This window comes from Rana temporaria, chromosome 13 (assembly GCF_905171775.1).
Source record: "Rana temporaria chromosome 13, aRanTem1.1, whole genome shotgun sequence".
Taxonomy (NCBI): domain Eukaryota; kingdom Metazoa; phylum Chordata; class Amphibia; order Anura; family Ranidae; genus Rana; species Rana temporaria.
This window is the reverse complement of record NC_053501.1, coordinates 37,008,566-37,033,441: the sequence shown is the minus strand read 5'-3', so window position 1 is coordinate 37,033,441 and position 24,876 is coordinate 37,008,566. Positions and strand designations below refer to the sequence as shown.

General features: G+C 42.5%; 1 protein-coding gene across 2 annotated transcripts in view; it reads left to right on the top strand.

Annotated features, from left to right (window-relative positions):
* DLGAP5 (DLG associated protein 5) overlaps nt 1–16,563 on the top strand; it is a 58,172-nt gene extending 41,609 nt beyond the window's left edge. For both annotated transcript variants that reach the window (XM_040332518.1, XM_040332517.1), the window contains exons 13-20: nt 3,709–3,869; nt 6,686–6,778; nt 6,864–7,086; nt 9,595–9,778; nt 12,276–12,336; nt 12,422–12,662; nt 14,864–14,919; nt 16,105–16,563. In XM_040332518.1, coding sequence (XP_040188452.1) covers nt 3,709–3,869; nt 6,686–6,778; nt 6,864–7,086; nt 9,595–9,778; nt 12,276–12,336; nt 12,422–12,662; nt 14,864–14,919; nt 16,105–16,182 — 1,097 coding nt within the window. In that variant the 3' untranslated portion in view covers nt 16,183–16,563. The remainder of the gene's footprint in view (nt 1–3,708; nt 3,870–6,685; nt 6,779–6,863; nt 7,087–9,594; nt 9,779–12,275; nt 12,337–12,421; nt 12,663–14,863; nt 14,920–16,104) is intronic.
* Nucleotides 16,564–24,876: the final 8,313 nt, after the last annotated feature.

Here is a 24,876-nt window from a genome sequence, read left to right as displayed (position 1 = left end):
CCTTTCACATTAACGAGGACATTGTTGTTCCATCATTATGTCCTCAGCCGAAGAACCCGAAGGAGGCCTCTTTACATTCTCTGGATGTGGTTCGGGCCCTTCGAGTTTACTTGTCGGCGACAGCTCCGTTCCGGAAGTCGGACTCGCTGTTCGTGTCTGTGTCCGGTCCCAGTAAGGGCCTGGCAGTCTCGTCGGCCACCATTTCCAGGTGGATCCGACAGGTTGTGCTTCAGGCCTACGCCCTGAAGGGGCGGGCGCCTCCCTTTCGGGTCATGGCGCATTCGACCAGGGCGATCGGGGCCTCCTGGGCTTCCGACACCAAGCCTCTGTGTTACAGGTGTGTAAGGCAGCGACCTGGTCGTCGTTCCACACTTTTTCAAAGTTTTATAAGGTGGATGTGAGTGCATCTTCTGATGCCTCCTTCGGCCGCAGGGTGTTACAGGCGGCAGTTTAAGGTTGGAGTTCCTCCGTTGAGTAACTCCGGTTTTGTTTGGGGTGTAACCTGTTTTTGCTGTGTTATTTTCCCACCCCTCGAATTTTTTTGACACTGCTTGGGGACGTCCCTAAGGTCAAAGGATGCTGTGTCCGTCTATGAACGAAAGAGAAAAAAGGATTTTTGTACTCACCGTAAAATCCATTTCTCTGAGTTCATAGACGGACACAGCACCCACCCCTCCTTTGTTTGTACTGCTTGTTACGAACTGAGGCTGCTAAAGCAGAGTGGGGGTTATGCCTGGGGGAGCCACGCCCCCTGGGAGGAGCGGCATGAAGGAAAGTTTTTAACACCTTAAGTGCTGTAGAATTCTGCCTAAATCTCCTGGTAGGAAGAAGCATAACCCTAAGGTCAAAGGATGCTGTGTCCGTCTATGAACTCAGAGAAATGGATTTTACGGTGAGTACAAAAATCCTTTTTTTCACGCGACTTGAGAGTTCAAGGTCGCATGACAAGTTGCGTCCCACTAATGGCAATTGAACCATTCTAACCGGTCCGTCTTGGAAAAACATTCCTGCACTTATTTGGTGCGACTTCAACACAACTTGCATTGAAGTTGTATGCAAGCCATGATGAAGTCTTGCAGGGATGTTGGATTCAAAGTCATAGCAGTGTGAACCAGGACTTGGCTCTGGTTCACACTGGAGCGGTTTAATGCGATTTGAAATCTCCGATAGGCAGCAATTGTCGTCAATGGCACCGTCCTTATCGGTGTGATGCAGATTTCAAAAAGTAGTTTCTGTACTACTTTTTGAGATTTTGGGTTGCGATTTACTGACGTCTGTGCAGAAACCTGCATAGATGTCTCTGAAATCGGGATTTGCATGCGGGGGTGAACATTCCTGCAGCTCAGTGTAAACCTGGACTGAAGGAGATTTCTAACTTATAACAGGTTTTCAAAGACTAGATTTGACTAGATTTGAATATCGCTACAAATTTTGGCCACTGTGTGGGCAGCTTATCTTGAAATTTTGATAGTGGGTACTCCTGAACCACTTAAAGTGGATGTAAACAGACTTGATATACCCAATAAAGTAAACAGCCTCAGATGATACACAGAGATAAATTATATGAAAGGAGATTTAATTTTTACATGTATATCTGTTGTTTTCAGCTTTCTATACTCTTTAAAAGTGCACATCATATTGGAAATCCTCCTTCCTGTTTCAGCAGAAAGGGGGGGTTGGGAGTCTGGGCACACACTGTGTGAGAACTGATTGGAGGAAAGGCGCATGCGCAGTGCTGTGACTAGACAAGCTCTTTGCTTATCTTTTTCTGTTACCTCCCAACACAACTTTCCTCTGACAACCCTAAAGTTGGCCCAATTTTTATATGTATGTTACACTGAGTAAATGGATACCTTGAATGTCATGCTTTTAAAACGGTGCCTGCCTGTAAAATGGTGGCAATCTACATAACCTAAAATTCTCCATTAGACAACTTTTACAGGTTACAAGTTTAGATGTGCAACCTAAAATTATTTCTCTTGCTCGAACATTCACGAAAATACCTTGTGTGGTGAGATCACCGTTTACGTGTGTGTGGGGGAGTAACGTGTGCGTAAGCATGGTGGGACAGGGGCGCTTAATTTTTTTTTTCATATTATCACAAAAGATGAGCTGCGACACGTCCTCTTAATGGATAGATTTGCAGTCTATTGGACCCCAAATCTCTTCTCTGGCCTCCCATGCAGATGATCAGACACAGATCAGTCTGGCTGCTTTTCTGGCGGCCAGGTAAACAAGGAGGCAGAAGTGACAAACTGCTCGTTGCTCCCTGTTTCCAGAGTTAGAGAGGAACAACGTCTGTTCATGGCAGCATCACTCCTGGGCTCCACGATGGGACAGGAGAGCCCAGCAAAGGCAGTGGCGGGAAGGGGGGTGGGCTCTCCTTACGCCACCTGCAGAAGTAATCAAGTGGCTAATTGACCACCTGCCATTAAATAGAATCACCGGCTGAAAAGATACATAATGGGATGATGAGGTGCAGGCATAATCCCGGTATAACCACTGAAACCCATGAATGTCCTATGGGTGTTAAGTGGCTATACTGGAATGATGCCTGCAGCTACAGGCATTATACCAGGTTTTTATTCCCCCCCCTACCCGGCCGGCCTTTATGTAAAAGCCATTCTAGCACCCTGGTTGCTAGATGGCTAGAGCATCTTCTGGCTCTTTCAGTCCCACTGGTGAGCCCTGACTAAAAGCTGACTGCTCCATTGGCATATGACAGAGCCTGTCTGATTGGAAAGTCTACGATTAACACTAGAATATAGGAAACCGGAAGCGACAAGCATTTTTTGTCACTTCAGGTTTGCAAACTGTCATTTTTAAATAAAAAAAAAATATTTGATTACACTGATCTTGGTGTTATAAATGTTTTAAGGACAAAGGAGACCCAAAATCTCCCCATAAAGAGTACCTGTCGCTGCCTATTTCTTTCACAAGGATGTTTACATTCCGTGTGACAGCAGTAAAAGTGTAAAGAAAATTGTAAAAGAAACCGGGAGGGATTAAAGTGCCAAAAGGTGAAAGCGCGCATACGTAAACGGCGGATGCACCACACATGAAGTATTGCAGGAAGCTTTAGAGAGGAAAATAATTGTAAAACCTGACATACTCTAAACTGGTAACCTGTAAAGACTTTTTAAAGCATTGCCTATGGCGACGTAGTTTGTCGCCATTTCATGAGCATGTGCAATTTTAAATTGACATGTTTGGTATCTAGTTACTCGGTATAACCCAATCTTTTATATTTTATCCAAAAAAAAAAATGGGTATATTGTGTGCTTTTAAAAATTCATGTCTATTTTTCAATGAATTTGCATTCAGGAAAAACCCTCTGCAAATATGTTACATAAATTGCAAAACCCACTTTTTTTTTTTTTTTTCTTCTTTAGCAGAAGCCTAAATAAGTTTATAAATACATTTTGGGTGTTCCAACTAACTTTTCTAGAGAAAACGGTGTCATAAAAAGACCTAGTCTTCAAGTAGCTTTTAATTAACCTTCAGGCCTAGGCTGAACTTATTTAGATATATCCTATGATGCCCAGGCACAGTCGAAAGGCTGCAGAGAAAAATGTTGAAACTATTGTGCGTTTTTTTTTTTTTATAGTTTAATCTAGTTTGAACTCCTGTTGTATTCTAGTTCTACTTGGATTTTAAGTGTTTGTTTAATTTTTTTCTTTTTTTGTTCTTCTTTTTTTTTCGGTTTAGCAAAAGATCTGATCAGAACAACAGTTGGGCAAACCAGGCTGCTGATAACCGAGCGGTTTAAACAGTTTGAGGGTCTGGTGGATAATTGTGAATTTAAGCGTGGAGAAAAGGAAACCACATGTACAGATCTTGATGGATTTTGGGATATGATTTATTTTCAGGTTTGTGCTGTCTGTTTTAAATTACCTCCCCAAAATACATGCGTCTTCCAAGCATCTATGTCAGGGTTTCTCAACTCCAGTCCTCAAGGCGCCCCAACAGGTCATGTTTTCAGGTTTTCCCTCAGATGAAATGTCACCTGTGAAAAATAATGGAAAGCCTGAAAACATGACCTGTTGGGGCGCCTTGAGGACTGGAGTTGAGAAACACTGATCTATGTCTTCATTTATTGCTGGGTAGGGACTTGTTTTTTTCCTTTTGTTGCCTGCCGCCTTCTAAAAGCTACATAACACATCCAGAAAGCTACAAGTCCATAAGTACACAGATCTTGTGAGATTCTCAAAGTATCACGAGTTTGCTGAGAGGTCCCAGGAAAGTAGCTGTGAAAATTGTAAAGGAACAGCTGTTGCCAAAATGGCAGTATGGAAGAAAAGTACGGCTGACACTTTGACAGTTCCAAAGGGCCACACAAGGCTGCTTTCACACGTTTTAGTGTCGCTTTACCGCTGTCTTGGCGCCAGCGGTGCCCATTCATTTCATTGGGCAGGAGCGGTGTATACACTGCTCCTTGACCGCCGCAAACATGCTGCTTGTAGGACTTTTTTTTTTTTTTTACGTCCTGCCAGCGCTCCGCCCCCAGTGTGAAAGCACCCTGGCTTTCACACTGGGAATGCCCTATGCATGGTTTGAAGTGTGTTAAAAGTGCTCCACAAATGTGTGTGTATTTGAGCCCCTGCACATTTTGTACGTTTGCCCACTTACAAAAAATGACGGGTCTATAATTTTTTTTTTTTTTATCATAGGTGCATTTTGTATGATCGAGATGGGATATCCACCAAAAATGCAGAAAAACATGATACAAATGTTTATAAATTGAGTTGCAGTTCAGTGAGTAAAATAAGTATTTATTTGATCCCCAAGCAAAACATGAACTGGAACTTGGTAGAGAAACCCTCTGGCAAGCACAGAGGTAAGACGTTTCTAGATTTTACAATACTTTGCCCCTCAATGTGGCAAAGTCGGCCTGTACCTTTAGCAGAAGACGGCCCCAAAGCATAATGTTTCCACCTCCGTGCTTGCATTTAGGGATGGTGTTCCTAGGGTTTTAGTCTGCATTTTTCTTCTTCCAAACACAGTGAGTTCAGTTAATGCCAAAGAGCTCAATTTTTGTCTCATCTGACCACAGCACTTTCTCCCAATCCTTCTCTGAATCATTTAGATGTTCACTGGCAAAACTAAAACCGTCCTGTACATGTGCATTTTTGAGACGGGAGACCTTGCAAACTCTGCAAGATTTTAATCAATAGCGACTTTTGTGTTACCAATGATTTGTTTTGTGACTGGTCCCAACTACCTTGAGATCATTCACAAGCTCCTTCCATGTAGTTCTGGGCCAATCCCTCACTTTTCTTATCATCCTTACCCCATTAGGTGAAATATTGCATGAAGTTCTAGACCAAGGACAATTGATTTTGTTTTATATTTCTTCCATTTGCTAATAATCGCTCCAACAGCTGTCTCCTCCTCAACAAACTTCTTGCTGATGGTCTTGTAGCCCATTCCAGCCTTGTGCAGGTCTAAAATCTTGTTCCTGATGTCCTTTGACAGCTCTTTGGTCTTGCCCATAATGATGGAATGGAAGTAAGATTCTGTTGACAGGTGTCTTTTATACACATAACGAGTTGTCTTTGGGAACACCTTGTTAATTTGACAGGACAAATTTGTATCCCACATGAGTACATACTGTAGCCTGGATTATTGTTGGTTGGTAACGGATCAAATGCTTATTTTACTCACTGAACTGCAACTCAATTTTGCATCTTCTTTGTGTTTTTTTTTTTTTTTTTTTTTTTTTTTTTTCCTGTTTTTGACTGATATTCTGTCATTCATCATTTACAATACACCTACGATAAAAAAAATTAGACCCTTATTTCTTTTAGTGGGCAAATTTACAAAATCTGCAGGGGATAAAAAAGATTTCCCGTGTATTGTGACCTTTTATAGGAAATAAACCATTTGAAGTGTGGCTTGTAAAAGTGAATGTCTCATGTGCATACTTCGTTAGCAGGGAAGGCGGCAGCATGGATTCCTTTTACTATGCTTTATCTCATGTTTGGCTACCTGCAGATGCTTTCATATGAGCAATTGTCTTTCTTGCCCTGTATCATAATTTAAACCCCCACCCTCAGTTGTCGGCCATCTTCAAACCGCAAGTGCATAGAAGGAAGTGATTGCAGGACACTCTATGTTCTCCTCTATCATTACAGGTCATTGCGGGACATTGTATGCCTCGAGATAGATATAATTTTCTCAAATCACCTTTACAGGACAGCCTTGGAAAGAGTGTAGCCTCACCCATTTTCTGTGTGTGGTGTGGGAGGTTCTGAGGTCTTTTGTCAGTATAGTCATAGTGCCTCTTAAATATTTAACTTAAGCTGATTTTGACAGCCTTGCTGATGTGTATTAGGAAGTAGGACTTACATTCCCTTTTCCTGGGAAATTGCTTTTCTGGGCACTCATCCATACTGATCACGTGGCCAAATATCTAGGCTGCATTTGGACAAACCTAAAATCACATTTTATCCTGGAAAGAGTTGGCATAAAACTTTTTCTAACAGACCTGTTAAAGTGGGCCTGTACGTGGGCATTAAATTGAAGCTAATTGTGAAGGATTTGCCATATTTCAAGAGGCGTTACTATGAAGTCTAACTCCATAATGGGTGACCAGACTTTAGCCTTGCAAAATATACAGTACATCGTTGTGGAAGACCACTTAGAAATACATATGGAAGCTTATGCATTTGTTCTCGATTTTTAGATTGAAGATGTAACCAAGAAGTTTGGTAATCTTAAGAAACTGGAAGCGAACTCCTGGCAACAGATTACAGTTCAAGCTAAAAAGGTGGTCAGGGTGAGTCTTCAGTTTTACAGTAGAAATGTGTAATCCTGTTACCATTTTAAATAGTTTCTCTGTACTAACTTTCTATTCTGTGTAGAAAAAAGCTCCTTTGGCTCCAACCGTGAACAAAAGCCAGGGAGAGAATGCTCGAGCAGCTGCCAGAAGTCGTCTTGCTGCCATTAAAGCAGCAATGAGAAACCAAGTGAAGCAGGAGGACATGGCTGACAAGGCCTTAGTCTCAGAACAGCCCACACAAGTAGATCCTGTTGTATTTGATGCAGGCTTTTTTCGAATTGAGAGCCCGGCAAAACTACCTGGCTGTAAGTAACTAGCTGCTCATCTGTAAAGGTTCTGACAAGATTGTAAAACTTTAGCACAGCTACTGCTAGACTGCATGGGTCCAGCTCTGTTTTTGCATACAGAAAGTCTAACTATTCAAGGGGCTTAAAGAAACGCTGGCACAGAAAAATCAATTTTTTTATTTAATTTTTTTGTGTTGTAAACCCTTTTTGTCTTGAAATATTCCATTAAACCTGCTAGCAAATTTTAGTTCTTTAGAAAATCAATTACTTGGCAGAACCTCCTCCCTAAAGCATGTCATAGCCCTACGTCTCTGGGTATTTGGCTGTCTACACATGGGTGGCTTTTTTGCAGTAAAATGCCTAAAATATAAATGCACATTTTATCTTATAGGAGGATGACGGGTCTAGTGGCAGGGTCTCTTTAATGCTGAACTCCAGCTTTTGTTAGACTTTACATGGTTTGTCTGGGCCTAAACAAACTAATATCTTTAGCTAACGTGAGGTCGTGGTGTGTCCAGTATAAGTTGAATGTAGCTGAGACTACATACAGCATACCACACTGTGTACCAGTGTCAAAAGAAGACTTTGTCTCATACCCGGAGCACAGTAGAGATCTGCGCTCAGCCATTCAGAGAAAGCCATGTTTTCTAGAAATGAATGCAAAGCTTCCACTGATTAGCTGAGTCAGAGGTTTTGACATCATCATCCTCATCCCGCCTCTTATTCAGCCAATCGGAGGAATCTTTGTATTTATTGCTAGAATTCATTGCTTTTTCTGAGTGCCGATCAGGTACTGTACTGTGTTGTATCAGATTAGGTAACTGAAGCGACTTTCTGTCAGCTGAATACTTTGCATGCACAGGTTTGCTAATCTGATAGAACGTCATGCATAAGGCGCCAGTGGACATCTTGCTACATCTCGAAATTTAACAGTCCATTAATGAAAAAAGTGAACGTATATAGTACATTGAGCTCTGTCATGCTGTCTTCATGTTACAACTTCAAAGCCTAAAGGTTTAGCGCTGACCAGTGCATGGTGTACCAAGATGGCCTCCGCTACCTTCCTACTACTGACGTCCAGCTTTTTTCAAAATTTAACATTCAAAAATTTAAGTCCAAGGTATTTGCCCTTCTTCACTCCTCTACCACCTCCTCTTTAAAGTGGTTCTACAGCCTAGTTTTTTAAAGAGGTAAAAGTTACCTGCTCTGTGCAACGATATTGCGCAAAGATGTCCCTCACCACCTTTTTTGCACATTCCTTTTGCAGGTGCAATCGCCTTCTTTCTTTGGTTGCCTCATTAGCAAGCCAGGTGCTAAGGAGCCCACCCACACTTCCGAGTTGGTGTGTGTGTGTGTGTGTGTGTGTGTGTGTATACATACAGACCCGATGAGCCCCGAACCTGCTCTCTTCTCACAGGTATTTGACTGACAACAGCAAGAGCCTATGGCTCGGCTTCCCTCAGTTTTGCCTGGTGATGGAAGCCAATAACAAACATGTCATACTTGCCTCCACAGTGCAGTTAATTTTGCAGAGTGGTCCCGAACATCCTCTTCTGGGGTCTCACGGCAGCTCTCTGCTCCTCCCCCCATTGCATAACCCCCTTGGAGAAGAGCTCTCCCAAGGGGGTTACCTTGTGGGCACCCTTCCGAGTCATACTCGGCGTCCATAGACACCGAGTGTATGACTCGGCCCCTGCGCCCACGTCGATGGATTTGATTGACAGCAGCGGGAGCCAATGGCTGCGCTGCTAACAATCTATCTAATCAAAGCTGGGACTTCGTGGAGAGGAGGATGTCAGGGACGTGCCGAGGAGATGAACGGCTCAGGTAAGTAAAATGGGGGGCCGGTCCCTTCCAGGTGTTTTCACCTTAATGCATAGGTGCATTAAAGTAAAAAAAAAAAACCTTTACAACCCCTTTAAGGACCAGGATCAACTTTCCCCTTATTTTTTTCCTTTCTAATGCAGAGAATGTATTGGGGTAAAACCTGTTACTTTAGAACCACTTAAACAATCTGTACATGCACAGGTCTCTGCCATACTTACCAGAGGCCTGTGACAAGTTTGCACATGTGCAGGGGATCCCTTATTATACAGATGCCACCAAGATCTGGGACCTTGCAGAGACCCATGATATCTGTGTGCACAGCAATTCAAGAAGTCATCGGGACATCCAACATAGTTTACTAGGAAAAGAGGGGGAAGCAAATAGTAAGGTATGTGCTTCTGGGTTCAGTAGGAAGCCAAACCTGCTTTTAGATTGTTTTTAGTCATGGGTTACAATTGATTGGATCAAGAAAATTTACTTTGTGATAAATGTAATACAATTCCTTCATTTTGGAGTAGACAGCTGGTTGACATTGCCATACAATGAAGAAAACCGCTAAGGTTTCTGTGGCACTTGTTCACATTCTTGTGACACAAACAACTTTTGGTCTGAGGTGGAATAGTGCACATATTTTGTAATCGTCAGATTTTGCTTTCTTGTTCTGCTCCAAAGTAATTTAAATGTTACCACCTTTTCTAGGTCGAAAAACAATAACTTTTTCCCAGACATCGGATACACCCAAATCAACCAAAAAATTACAAAATTCTGACGAGCCATTGAGGGATGGTACAGAAGAGGCTGCTGATCATATTGATGTGCAAAAGTCCCCAAGTTCTGAAAAATCCCCAGTGAGAAAAGTTCTCTTTGACACAGAAGAGGAAAGGTAATGTCTACTTTAAAGGTTATCCCACTGCTTTGTTTTGACCTGACGTTTTTCTGAGTTGGTTATCAGTGAGCTCATCCCCCAATCTTGAAGCTTGAGTGGCTTTGATTTCTTCTGGTAAACTGTTTTCTTGTTCAAGACACAGGCTTCTTGCAATCATAACAGGGCTTGTAGGCATCTGCTTTCAAACAATTGTTGACGCTGGCAAAAATTGCTGAAGGTGCAATCCCTTTATAACCTCCCACTCACAGCTCAGCTAGTGTCTTTATGTGGTGGGCCACATCTATTTTTTCTTTTAGGGATGATTTCCTTGGCACTGTAGCCACTGCAGCCTTCCATGTGGCTATTGGTGGACACCTTCAGTAGAGCCTGGGGGGGGGCCTGTACCCAGACCCTACCTGGTGGAGTTTACAGGGCTAGCCTATACTGGTTTGCACTGTATCCTGCTGTGGGCATTTTCCTTGACGTGTGGTGTACACAGCAGGATGCTTAAAGTGGTGTTAAAGGCCAAAGTTTTTTTTTTTAATGCATTCTCTGCATTAAAGTAAAAAAAAACTTCCAGTGCCCCCTAGCTCCCCTTTTCTTTATCACCTGCTTGTCCTCTATTGATCCAGCGCTGTGCCCAGCTTCAGTCCTTCTCTCCCCCTCTGTGCTCTCACAAGCTTGGCTTGGAGCAGCAGGAGGTGCTGTCTGTTAAATGAGCTTTACTGTGTATCTATGAATGCAAGCAGCCCAGCTTTGGTTTGAGCCCGCACATGTGCCCCCATAGCAAGCAGCTTGCTATGGGGGCACACAGGAAGAGCCAAGAGTGCTGGTAGGGGACCCTAGAAGATGAGATGGTGACCGATCTGTAAAACCATTGCACAGAGCAGGCATGTATATAACATGTCTGGTTAAAAAAAATATATATATATTTTTAACTGAGGCAACTGGCGGTCAGGAATCTGGGTGGATCCTGACATTAAAGTGATAAGCAGACTTTAAAATGCTGCCTAAAAATGTGTTTTCCTAACCTCCCTATGCACTATAGATGACGGGTGTATGTAGGCTAGTCTATGCAACTGGCATACAATATTTCTGAAGGAAAACGTATGTCATGGTGTACAGGATTGATGGGGTTAATTTGCTGGCTCTCCTATTTAATCTCTGAGGTGACGCAGCTGATTAAGAGGAGCCCCCCACCTGCCATCTTATTGGCTCTGATGATGAGGGGGTTGGGGATTTGACAGCTTCATGTCCTGGGTTCATCTAGTCTGAGAGCAGGCAGCATTTCTGTAGGCAGTGGACTTACTCCTCATTGGGAACCTTGAGGTCAGTGTTAATTTTGTTGCCAAAAAAATTTTCATTGACTAATGTAACACTACTTTAGTTGAAAATGCAACTAAAACTAAACTGGCATCTTAAGTCAATATTATGACTAAATTGAAATTTGATGTCCAAATTAACACTACTTGTGTCTCTGGACTGTACAGAAGTCTTTCATTGCCTACTTGTTGTGAGTGCTTTACATTAGTTTGGCTTTTGTTTTCATGCAACCAATAAACTTCTTGCATATTTCATTTATCAGGGCTGTTGTGTTGTTTTTCTGCTTCTAAGCTTGGTTGATCTCCTGGCTTATGTGCTGAAATGGTCAAGCGATCTAGTCAGTTACTTTCTTTGGTTCCTGACTGTCCACCTGAATTGGTCTTACAAGTCTTTCCTTGTGTTTGTAGTTTAAAGCCCCCTGTATTGCCCCATACTCTGTTGGCAGCACTGTGGCGTAAAGTTTGAGTGATGTGCTGCTAGCATTGCATGGTAACGTGTACGTGACTGGTATCCATCTGCCTTCCTCGCCCTCATCCTTCAAAGCATTAACATAAATACAGATGGGCTATATTGTTTGTTGCAAGTCTGTTGCGTGTGTGTGTGTGTGTGTGTGTGTGTGTGTATACAATGTATGTAATTGGGGTGTTGGATGGCGCAAATCTCAGGCAAAAGGTACAGAGCCAATTGGTGTGGATCTTTGGCTTGTGATTACTGTGAATTGCAAGTGAAAATAACTGTCTGTTTACAGCCTGCCTTTCCATTCCTCTTGCCGAGGCTGATAACATTGTTACAATTAAACGGTCAATTTCAGTTTAATTTCCAGTTTCTTGTAAAGTAGACATTACACTGTACAGCTGCAGATACAATCCAACAGCTGTGTAGATTGATGGGTTATATCTGGAGAGAAAGTGGGACAAGTCCTTTTTTTTTTTTTTTTTTTTTTTCAGTTTATAAAAATCTGTTCTTTGGAATGTTATCTTGTCATACTTTTGCACAGAGCCATGCTAGTCCATACATACCCCTACCTAGTGGGCTAATGTAGAACTGAAGGCACGTAATTTGTCGCCTAGTCTCCTGTAGCCACTAGGTGGCGCTGTGATACTGGGTAATAAATGGGCAATATTGTGTGGTTGATGGTCATTTTAATAGAACAGTCCAGTAGTTCTTTCTTTTGATCTGCTCCTCTCTTCAGTTTGCAGCACCATCAAGAGGATCCTGTGGTTACCATTTCTGCGTACACCGAATCAGAAATTGTGAGTCTTTTTATTCATGTTGGATATCGTTACACCACATTAACAACACATTTGTTACATCTCCTCCTTCTCCTCCTTCTTTTAGCCGTCGCAAGAAGTTGACCTGACGAAGTATTTGGCTTGTACTACAGAAGTTACTCAAAGTTTAACAGCTGATTCTCCAGGGCTTATGGAACTCTCAAGGCTTGAAACTGAACTGGAAGAGGACAGTACATTTAAAGTTCCATCCACAGACCTGGGTGACGTTTTAATGTGCAGTCCAGAAAAAGTTGAGGAATCTAGAATTCTGGCCCCAGAAGATGGCATTATTGAAATGCCTGATGAAGGTATGCCTGATTACATTTCACGGTTTTAATTTGAACTGTATTTGCTTATCCAGTGTAATGGCGCAGGACTCGTACCTTTCCGTGTGCGTTTTATAAATTCTTGTGCATGGTTTTTAACATTTTATGTGGTTTGTTTTTTTTTCCACAAGTTTCTTACCTGGAGATCTTTTCAGTAACTGCTTCCTGTTGCAGACTAACAGTGTTAAAACCACTGCCTCACAATTGACAGACTTGTGTGTGTTTCCTATTGGTTGGGCTATCTGTCTGCTAGACCTGATGAGCAGCCCAGCAACCAAATAAAGGAAGCTGATATCACTACTGCTGATTTTAGGGCAGTGGCTTAAGTGGGGTACACACTAAGAAAATCCTGCCAACAATTGTATTTATTTATTTTCCTCTGTTTCACAGCAAGTTGGAACCAATGAAAGAAACTTTGTACTAACATTCTTGTAGGACCAAGGCCTCGTTTCTTTATCGTACGAAAATCGTTTGTTCTGTTCTCGTACAAGAAATTTTGGAGCTTGTCCCTTTGTAAATTTTATTTGAGAAGGTCGGAAATAGCTGTAGAAAGTTGTGTACACACTATATGAAAATCGTACGAAAGTTACTCGGATGAAAAAGTTTGCTTTTTTTTTTTTTTTTTACTTTTATAAAACGCATCCAATAAAATAATTTCTTTGTCAATTTAAGCCAATATGTATTCTGATATATATATATATATTTATTGTGTGTGTAATAGCGGATATAGCAGACTAATTGGACCCTAAAGCGGCACTTTTGGGGACCAGTGATGATGGTCTCATACACACAATCTGATTTTCTGATGGGAATTGTGTGACAGGCTGTTGGGGGGGGGGGGGGGTGTATCCGATCGTTTGTACGCTCATCTGACAATTGTCGGATTTTCCACAGACAAATGTTGGTTGGCAGGCTTTAAAATTTTCTGCAGGCAGCGGTCTGTTGGATTTTCCAATAGTGTGTACACAAGTCCAAAGTACAAACACGACATTGGCAGAAGGTGCCCGAAGGGTGGCGCACAAGAGCTGAAATTTCACATAGTACGTAACTACGTTGTGTTGTTTGGTTGTCAATTGTGTGCCGTTTGTTTGCAAGATACGTTTTTGGCCAAAAGTCAGATGCCTTGTCTGCGGAAAATCCGATCCTGTGTACGAGGCTTAAGTGATCAGTGCTAAAAAAAAAATTCACTGTACTAACTCATCCTTCCCTGACGGTGTCATCGGGTGCGATCAAAGAGTTAAATGTGTCCCTAGGATGTGCTTTTAAGTCTGTGGGGGTGCTTTAACTGTGGAAAGAGATCCATGTTTCTGCTTGACAAACACAGGATCTCTCTGTCTTCCCTTGTTTACATAGGCAGACCACCGTTCTGCCTCTCGGGGGCGATCAGCGGACAACGGGTCTGCTGGACCCACTGCCCAATCACAGCGGAAGCTGGTTGCTGGTGGCGCACACCGCAGACCCAGTAGAGCGAAATGGTGTACCTGTATGTGATTTCACACAGTCGGTCAGGTCAGCTAGTGGTTCAACTCACACTTGAAAATGCCCCCTCCTGTTGCTAGTGAACCTGTAGTCATGACTGGCTTCTGTAACCAATAGTGAGGATGTAGCAGGGCTTTAAAGCTGTACTAAACTGCATAAAAAAAAATGGGCCCAGGGCAGTGTAGGTCATAATGTGCTAGTAGAGCAGGCTGAAAGTATAGCGGCACACTGTCACAGCTGGCTTCATGGGCTTTGGCAATATGGATGACCGAACAGGCAATGACATCACTTCCACGCATGCACACGGGAGTCGGTTTACAACTCGTGCCATTCTTTCAGATTGCATGTGTTGGAGACGACACCGGCTGCATCTAAAGTAAATATCTTGTAAACAGTGTATGTTTGGAAGAGGTCTACTGTACCTAATGGGCCTTATTGGCTTACCTATAGTTCAAAGTGAAAAGTAAACTTGCTTGTATGGTTAAGTGGATTTGTTTTTCATTGAAGACCGCAGGTTTTTGCTTGTTAAAGGTATTGTGTACATGTATGGTTAGTTGTTATCCACAACTTTTACTGCAAGTCATACTGCATTAGGTTTTCTCACCAGGAGTAGTTGTGTGGTGGGTTGCTTTTTTTTTTATTTTCTTTCTTGGCTTTTAACCATGGTATTTTCCTCTTTCCCTTTTATTTTTATTTTTTTATAGACATCAAGAAATCCGACAGTCCGCTAGACTTCCTTGAAAGCTGTACTTCAGATATGGTAGATGCATAAATCCCCTTTCCCTACAATGTTTATCTACTTGAGAAAATTTAAATCTACACACTACAGTCTGTGTTCACTCTTCACATCCACCTCCATATCAGAGAATTGAATCCAATCTAATTGTGTTTTTTATATTTCACCCTTTTTTCCCTATGAAATATTAAAAGTTTCTATAAAATTTGTGTGGCTTTTTCCTCATTGTAACTATTACTATTTCAACCTACTCTTGTGTACATGAAATGTTTAATTTCTATTTTAGTAGATGAAGGCTTGAAGTGACTCCTCATTTAGTACTAAGGATTATTTTATCCAATTTAAAGCAAGATCCTCTGTCCCAGTATATCTGAATACAGACACTTGACCAAGACGGAAAACAAAGTTTGTACTCGCAGAGAAAATTACAGACCATTGCCCGGAGATAACAGCTGCAAAAATATTCAGCAGCTTCTAGTGTATTCTATAACTTCTTTAAAATCAAGACAGTGTGCTCATTTAAAATATAAGCAAACTGTCAGACTATATTTTTATTTTGTAAGAAAAAGGTACATTCTGCCATACATTTATTCTAGGCAACAGTACAGGAACGGCTTACACGCACTTCATGAAATTACATTGTTGGCAGTATTTGCTTTTTTCTTAGTTTTACCCCTTTTTAAGCAGAAAACTTGAGGTTTTTACAGGATGCAGTACTACGATGCCATATTGTATTAACCTTTTTGGCCATTAAAAAAACAAATCCGCGGCTATAAATACTAGTTCAGAGTACAGATCTATAGTAATACATTGAAACTGCTAGCCAATGATTTGGCACATGCAAAGTTTAAAAGAAAAAAATTGTGTCATAGATGTAAACACCAGTGATGTGAACCACCAGTCTTTGAAAATAAGACACTCCTGGCTCCCTCCTGATCCAGAGAAGTATGTAGATGGGTTCTGATTTGCATTCTTGTTTCAATTTAGTCAGGATCCTGGTGATGGGTACAGCCAGGTGACTGGCATTTTCAGAAGATCAGCAATTGTGTCTTCCATGTTTTCCTTTGGTAAAGGGTTTCTTAACATGCAGCACTAGTGTATAGTATGTATATCTTTTTCACAACTGTTTTTAGGGACATGTTCGTTCTCATTAGACCATACCCTGACGTATGCTTTATACCAGCTGCTAACTTATATTTCTATTTGCAGGTAACACGTACCCCCTTGAAGTCCGAATCGATGACTGCAGTATCTGATTTAATTGTATTTTCACCGATGGAAAGTTAACCTTTTGTGGAGGATTGGGAACCTATGCCTGCCCATGCAAACCAGAAGATTTCAATTGTGCTGTTTTATGTATTTTTATATTTTTAAGATCAAAACTGTTTTAAGAGCCATTTTTGATGTTTTTTTTTTATCACATTACTGTTATGTTGCATGTTTCTGATAAGCTGTTTTTTTTTTGTTTTTTTTTTAAGGGTTAATGTTTTGGCAGTTCAGATGCAGAGGCTTTAATTGTAGGAAAAATCAGAATGTAAATTAGTAAAACAATTTCTGCAGACGTCTCAGATACAGTTATTATAAAGGATAGTTTGTTATATTTAAAATGCATATGCTTGTATTATAGATAAGCTAAGCATGACTTCAGTAAACAGCTTGTCAAAGTTTTTTTGTTTGTGTGTTTTTTTTTTTCTCTATGGCACCCCCTTCGCAGGTGGTTTCAATACAAATACTTTCAAGGGGGACCAGCATGAAGTGATCAGCGCCTAATTTTAACTAAAGTTCCACTTTGAAAAGAACCTGTATATGGTGGTTGCACACAAATATTACAAATTCAGAACATGCATTAAAGTGCTTTGACGCAAGACACCCTGAATCACGTCTGTAGCTATAGTGGATATAGGAAAAAAATTGCCCCTCCCTTTTTAAAAAGTTACATTTTGTCGCTTTGCAGCCTGAAATGAAGACTGACAGTTTTATTGTTTTTTTTTATCCAGCTGCATTTCTGTATTTATTTGACTTATAACATCCAAGTGAAAGAACGCCGACCAGCTCGCAGAACAACCAATTAACCTTTCTAACAGTATGCATTAAAAACAGGGGTTTCGTCCACACGCATTTGCAAAGACTTTTAGGCTTGGTTTCCACTTGTGCGACTTGGGACTGCAAAGTCGCAATGACAAGTTGTGCCCTATGATTTCCAATGAGTACCGTTCATATCTGTACGACTTCAAAGTAGTCCCTGCACTACTTTGGTCCAACTTTGATGTGACTTGAGGTCCAGGACCTCAAGAATACACAGGCGTTGCATCAAAATTCCATGACTTTGGGGTTGCAATAGTGGAAACAGAGCCTTAGCTGTGGTCATTTTGATTAGCTCAGCATGAAGTTTTCCTGGAGCATTTCAGTCCCTGGTGGTGCAACTGAAGCAAGTCATCAACTATGGGTGCAAGGCACTGTCAAAGAATGGATGCAAAAAAACCTTTTGAAGGCTTTATCAATGTCTAGAAGCACAGTGAAGTCTATTAAGAACTGGAAGGTATTTGATACGATACAGACCCTCCCTGGATCAGGATATTGCTCCAAACTGGAAAGCACAAGGAGGCAAATGGTTTGAGGGTATACCAAGAAGCCTACAACAACTCTGAAGCAGTTGCAGGAATTTAACATGGGTTATTGTGTGCATGTGAAAATATCAGATGCCTCACAAATGTGGCTTGAATGGTAGGATTGTGGAGAAAAAAAAGGGCCACATGCAGTCAAAACAAGCTTTTCCAAAACACACCTTGAAGAGTCTGAGGCTATGTGGAAAAAGGTGTTATGGTCAGGTGAGATTTTAATTCATTGTACCCCACGGGACACAGAGCCTTTAAATCATTACATAATGGGACAGTTCCCCTCCCAATAGGGAAGTACCGTTTTAGTCATTAGTGTCTAAGGTGTTGGATGCTAGGAAAATGTGCTGAAAAAGCTCTGCCTAAGAAGCCCTATGAGGGTAGAGAGCTAAACTGAGGGTCTATCCAAGATGCTTAATTATATAACGCCAAAACTGGATGATATCCGGACCTCATGGACGAGGTGTTGCATGTAATGTCGATCTCTGGAGGACTGGGGTCCATCACTTTCACTCTATATGTGAAAAGTCCTGGTAAGAGTATTTTTTTCAAGGCCCAGCGAAGAGGTCTCCTTTAAGTATGAACCCCAAACCCCTGAAGGTTGGTACGCAGACCCTGCCGAGATGGGGGAAGATTGATATCTGCCTGGCAGAGAACCTGTAGCAGGGACAAGGTGAGTTAGGACAAAGTCCTAGGTTTTAAACTTGGTGACTTTTCCTATTTTAGAGTGGGTGTAATTTTTTAAGCTGCCACTGGGGGAGAGTAAAGAGCTGTGTTTTCACGCACCAAAACTCCAAAGTGGTGTCAGTCCAAACGACAAGCACACTGCTTTCGCTGCAAGCTCTGTATTGCTCTCCTCACTCTTCCACAGAAAGCTGAAGGATTTCCAAACACAGGAGATCGCCATGAACCGCACAGGGGTGCGGAGGATGCCGCTAGGACGCGCGCGTATAAAGGGGCATGCTTTATGATGGTCTCAGTAGGAGGGGTGGGCCTGAACAATCCTCACATGTCTGGGGCTTCCCTGCAAGGGACACAGCAGCGTTTAAGGGTACGTACGATCTCCATGGGGTTGGCTGAGCACTCCCCAAGGTAAGACACCCACTCTGGCATGAAACTGTGTTATTAGTTGCATACTTATATGTAGATTGCTAATCTAGCACTATAGTATATGCATTTGTTGGTACCTTGGCATTATGTCTTCCCAAAGAAGAAGCTCTGGGAGAAGCAAAAAGCATTGCTGCCAGAGACAGGAGGCTCTAGCCGTGCCTGCTCGGTACCCTCATCTCCTGTAATACCTGAAGTATTTATACAGAATGAGCCATTACCTCGATCAGGAGTTGCAGCCTCTCCTGTTGTGCCTGCATATGTCACTGAAGACACTTTGGCAACCGCCCTAAGCAATTTATAAGGGAGAATTGCGTTAATTGCAAAGTCCTCAGAAAAGGACAAAAAGCGAAGCAGATCTCCTTACAGAAAGATCTGAGGAGGATGAGGACTCACAGGGATCAGAGCTATCAGAGGAACCTTTGTCTACATCTCAGGTGCAATATTATACTGAAGCAGTGCTCTCCACATTCAGATTACTCTTTAAGGAGTTAACTGAATCACCTGTCTCCTCTCTGGGCTCGTTAAGATCTCCACAGGCTGCTTGTGCCTTTCCGATTCATCCTTTCATTGGAGAATCTGATTTACGCAGACTGGATAAGCGTTTTGCTCCTCCTGAATTGCTTTATCCTATGGAGGAGAAGTTTGCCAAGAAGTGGAGTTTGCCTTCTGTGGATGCAGCGATTTCTTCTGTAAACAAAACCTAACTTGTCCGGTGGACAATGCCCAGGTATTTAAAGATCCTGCTGAAAAAAAGGTTGGAATCCTTACTAAAATCAACCTTCCTGGCGGGCGCAGTAACCCAACCTGCTGTAGCAGCGGTGGGTGTATGTCAGGTCTTAAAGGACCAGGTGAAACGGGATGAAAGACTGCTGAACAGATGAAATTTTGGGAGAATATGCCTAGGACCTTATTTTTTTACAGTGGATGCCATTAGAGATTCTATCCAACAGGCATCCTGCCTCACGCTGCAGCTGGTGCTTATGTGCAGAATTCTTTGGCTAAAGCATTGGTCAGCAGAATCTCCATGCAAAAAGCTTTTTGCCAGCTTCCCCTTCCATGGCAAACACCTCTTTGGGGAAGATTTGGAGAAATATGTCCAAAAGATATCGAGCAGTAAAACGACTCTTTTCCCAGAAAAAAAGAAAAACAAGCGTCCTTGTTTTAAGCGTTCTTTTTCCCCGACTCCTGGTAGATCTAGCTCCAGCCAGTGGCGACGACATTTTCAGCCAGCCACAAAAGCTAAGGAAGACCAAGCCCAGAAAAACAAGAAGCAGTGGGGTTTAAAGACTAGCAAGCAAAACCTCTTCATGAAAGGCCGCCCCCGCTCAGCCGAGTGGGGGGATGACTTCAGCAGTTTTCAGCGGCATGGCAGACAGAAATCCAGGACAGATGGGTAGCATCCCTAGGATACAAACTGGAATTTCGAGAAATCCCAGCTTCTCAATTATGAAGCTCAAGGCTCTCCAAAGATTCACTAAAAAGAGTGTCCTCCTTCAAAGGATTGGATCACTTGCTGTCCCAAGGGGTGATCACAGAAGTACCCCAAAAGGAGCAAGGTTCAAGTTTTTATTCAAACCTCTTTGTGTTTCCAAAACCAAACGGAAACGTCAGACCCATCCTGGATCTAAGATCTCTAAATCAGTTTCAGCACAGTCGCCATTTCCGAATAGAAACTATTCGATCGATGGTCGCCTCCCTACAAAGCGGAGAATTCATGGCGTCGATCGACATCAACAACGCATATTTACATCTGCCTATCCATCCCTGTGCACCAAAGATTTTTAAGCCACTCCCAGTTTGTGGCTCTACCATTTGGGGTAGCTACCGCCCCCCTGGGTATTTACAAATGTACTAGGCCCTCTGTTGGCAAATCTGAGGGTACACGGCATAGGAGTAATGGCCTATCTAGACGATCTACTTGTGATAGATCAGTCAGTGGCAGGATTAGATCACGCTGTGCTCTCCACAATAAAATACCTGGAACAGTTGGGATGGATTGTAAACCTACAAAGATCCTCTCTACAAGCCCAAAGAAGGGTAGAATATTTGGGCATGATCAAGGCAGGGTATTTCTACCAGAACCAAAGATCAAGTTGTTAAAGACCTGGTCCACAAGATCAAGGCAGCCAAATCCTCTGGGGCTCAAGTGGTTAAGGACTCCCCAAACCCCTTTTAAGTGCGGACGAGGCTGAACTTTAAATGTATCTGAACCTAGGTCCCTGTCCAGCTCCAGTTGTAAGAACTCCAGAACCTCGGCTGGTTTTGGTGATAAAGGACTCCAGGCCTTTGCTCCTTTTTAAATCTTCTAATTTTACCCATATTCTCTGTTAAGTCTTATTTATGGAGACCTCTCTGGCTTGACACAAGGTAGCCACTATGTGAACCGAGCACCCTTGACTTGGTAGCCTCTGCCTCTAAACTACAATACCCTCAAATGTAGTCTCATGGGGCTGGATAGCAAAACTGGCCATGAGAACAGATCCGTTAGAATTGGTGATTCAATGCTCTACTGTAGGAGAAATAGAGACCAGGGCCTCCTCAGCCAAAATGGTATAATTGCAATTATCGATACTGGAAGTATCTGGCAAGAATTTTGTCCTTTCACTGCTGTCTAAGCACAGTACAACTCTTGTCTCTCTTATAAAAAGAATGAATGCCAGAAGGGCTTTGAATACTGCATTCAATACAATGCCTCGTAAGCTGAACATCCCATGACCTTGAGCAGCCTGCTCTTTGAAATGCGTTCCCCAACCTTTTTTTGGCTGGGGTTTGATATAATAATGTTCCATTTAAAAACGATAATTGGTCAATTAAGAATCAAAAGATACTCAGTTACTGTTCTGCTGGAAGAGACTTCACTTCCAAAGCACCTTTAACTTTCTCTATCGGAGGATGGATTATCCCTCATGGAAGTTCTATTGAATTTTACTATGTATCCAAAAATGCCCCCCAGGAACCTCATTCTTTGAGCTGGAAGTTCTTCCAATAATTTAGCTATCACGATTTGGTAGATTGTGTTGCATAGCATCCCATCTTCTCATCCCCATCGCTATTGAAGACAATAAAACCTTTGTGAATGTTTTAGGGGAGGTGGACAGACAAAGGGGAGAGGCACCGAAACTAGTAATGGAACAGAAATGCAGCATGAATTTGGACAAGTGGGCATCTGATAAACCTACAGCGAGCATACAATCTCCCAGATTTATCAATAATAGAATTTATTGTAAGTTCTCCATCTTTTCTGTGCTTGTTGCGTTTGTTGCGATTTTGGTATATATATATATAAAAAAAATTATACTAGGAATACGAGGTGAGCCGAATCCCCATCTCCTGTGGGCACTTGGAACCTTCATGATCGCTCATTTTATTCAGATGGAAATTGGACCAGAATTTTTGCATTCCCATCAAATCTGGTAGCCTGGAACTTCCACCAATGTCCCACTGACCCTGAATATTTTTTATCCAGGTGTGTGTGCGCGCGCGCACACAGACCTTCATTTGGTTGCCACAGATGCCTATATGCTGGACTTTTCTAGTTTTTGTCAAATGATATCTGCCCTTCCAGTGGTCACCATTGAGATGGATATATCCAGTCTACTCCGATTGGAGCCATCTGGTATCTTGCACTAGTTTTATTTTTAAGGTGGAATCTGAAGACCATGGCTTCAGCCATAATGCCCCCCTTGCTGTGACCAACATCGCTCTTGAACTTCAAATGACGTCTACGCCAGAGTCCCCTGCCAATTTCAGCTCTTACCACCTTGTCTCTCCACTTCCTCTAGAAGGGCTTCTTTAATATTAACTGTCCAACTCAATATTGTTTTGCCTAACACTGCAAATGTTATTGCTGGTCTGATGCTACAGTACATAAGGGCACTTCATAGCTAGATCAAATTTTTGGTCCTTATAAGTTGATGTGTCTTGCAAGTCGTATTAACGATTCTTCCACCACCAGAGGTGACAGATTGACAACTAACTTGTTGTTTTACAGGTCTATTTGTCTGGCCCCTGCCATTCTTCCTGGATTAACTCCTCCAGTCTTTCAATGAAGGAAAATTAGTACTTTATAACCTTGTGGGAGAGTTTCCTCCACTTCACCCCATGCAATTGCCTCCTTTACTGCCCCCACAGCCACATAGGCCCTGTTGGGTAAAATGTAAAGTCTGTGGCCCTTTTAATGTCTTCGTCCTCTGACAAACTCTACAATTCAGAAGACGCCACGTGCTGGCTTTGGTTGGAAGTGCTAGGCAATTCAACCGCAGACTGAGTGGAGGTTTCATGCATCGACTCCCTGGCTTATTCTTTAATGAAGGCTGCTACTTCCTTCACATTCCCTTCTTCTGTGAGTTGCTGCTTCCTCCAAGTGGACTAGCTTCTCGGGCAATGACTTTCCACCACAAATGCAACAACCATTAGGGCTGGTAACCTGTAGTGTTTGTAGATGGGGGAGCAATATTAAAAGGAGAGGCTAGATACTGACCTTGATCAACGTTGTCCTTTAGAGGGCTCCCTCCGTCTTGAGGTCTATGCAGGGGCCGTATGCTGCTTGCTCCAGGCAGACTTGACATACTTTCTTGTCAGACAATGACTTCCCACCACAAACACAGCAATTATTAGGGTTGGTAACCTGTGGTGTTTGTAGACAGGGAGCAATGATGAGAATGTGGGTGAAATTACCTTCACCCACATTGTCTGCTTTTAGATGGCTCCCTCTGTCTCGAGGTCCTTATAGGGCCATAGATATTGGCTCTCTTTCTTAATATCTTCACTACTTGCCTAATCCCTTCACCTTACAAGCAATGGGTGGTCTGACTGGGCAGCATTCCCTATAGAAAGAGCAAAGCAGCCGACAAATGAAAAACAGACTGACACAGTGACCCCCAGTGCAAGCATTGAGAAGGAGATGGGAAGAGCCAAGGTGAATGCCATAAAGTGCACAATGATCCTAGAGCAACACTGACAAGGAGATAGGAAAAGTCCAGATGAATGCAGTAAAAAGGGAAAACATACCTGCAAACAAATGACCACACAAGCATCAGCATGCACGAGTAGAGACCACCACCATGTGTTGCCCAAAAATTCCTAAAATCATTCAACACTGGTACCCTTGGCAATTGGTGATTATAGCACCTGCTCAGTTTGCAGTCTGTGGGCTCCCAGCACCATCTTGGAAAAGGGCAAGCCAGTAAACTGGCCACAGTGGCCGTATTACCTCCTGCCATCAATGCTGAGAGTAGTTGCACTGCTGCAGCCATCTTGGAAATGGCAAATGCCCACAACAGACAGGTTCAGGAAAGCAAAAGGGAAAAAAACTTTGCCACTTAAGCCAGAGCTTATTTAAAGCTTTATTTGACAAACCTGCATCACCAGACTGTGGCTCCAATTATATAGCTTATTTAGAGGATGTAAAGGAAGGACTTCCACCCAGGAAAGGCTGAACCTGGCTGGGGCAACAAGCAGTAAAGGATACCTCGCAACTCCAGTCCTCATTAGGCGGGGACAGAAAGGAGAATGCTGCGAGCTGGGTCAGTCTTTGATTTATAGTTAACCAGTCCCATCAGGTTGTGGGTGTGGAGCCACAAGCCATTGTATGCCGCCATAAAAATGTGCCAGAAAAATCAGGTTCGGGTGTTTGTTTTGACCTTAGCCATGAAGGGGTTAACATGCAGTGCCATGTTTTGTAAAAAAAATTTTTTTTTAGATGCTCATTTGCCCTTTCCCTCTCTGCAGATGGCTAGATGTACCCAGTGCTTGTTGCTCGGCTCCATAAACTCAGATGAGCACAGATGCAAAGCGACATGTTTCGCACCAAAGTCCGGTGCTTACTCATAGCTTTGAGTAAGCATCCAACCTTGGTTCGAAACATGTTAGCTTGTATCTGTAGTTCACCTTTGTATCGGTTATTTAAAGAAAGTGCACAGGAGTGCGACTGTCTGGCCTTCGTCTGGCGACCACAGCTTTGGATTCTAGCATGTACAAGCTCTTGAAGCGAACTTGTGGTGTGGTTATGCAGGGCAGAAAAACACATTTTTTTATTTTATTTTTTTTAAAGTGAAGAGACCCCGTCACCAGACCATTCATTTTAAGAAAAATCTTTTCATAGGATTACGTGTGCATTTAAGGTATTCTTATGCCTGCTTGTGTAGCCCTCCAAAAGCTCAGACACTGCTACTAGGCACACCATCTTGAATAGGTTATCATTAGACTTCAAGCGACAAGTTAACTTATTCCCCTTTGACAGTATATCCAATAGAAA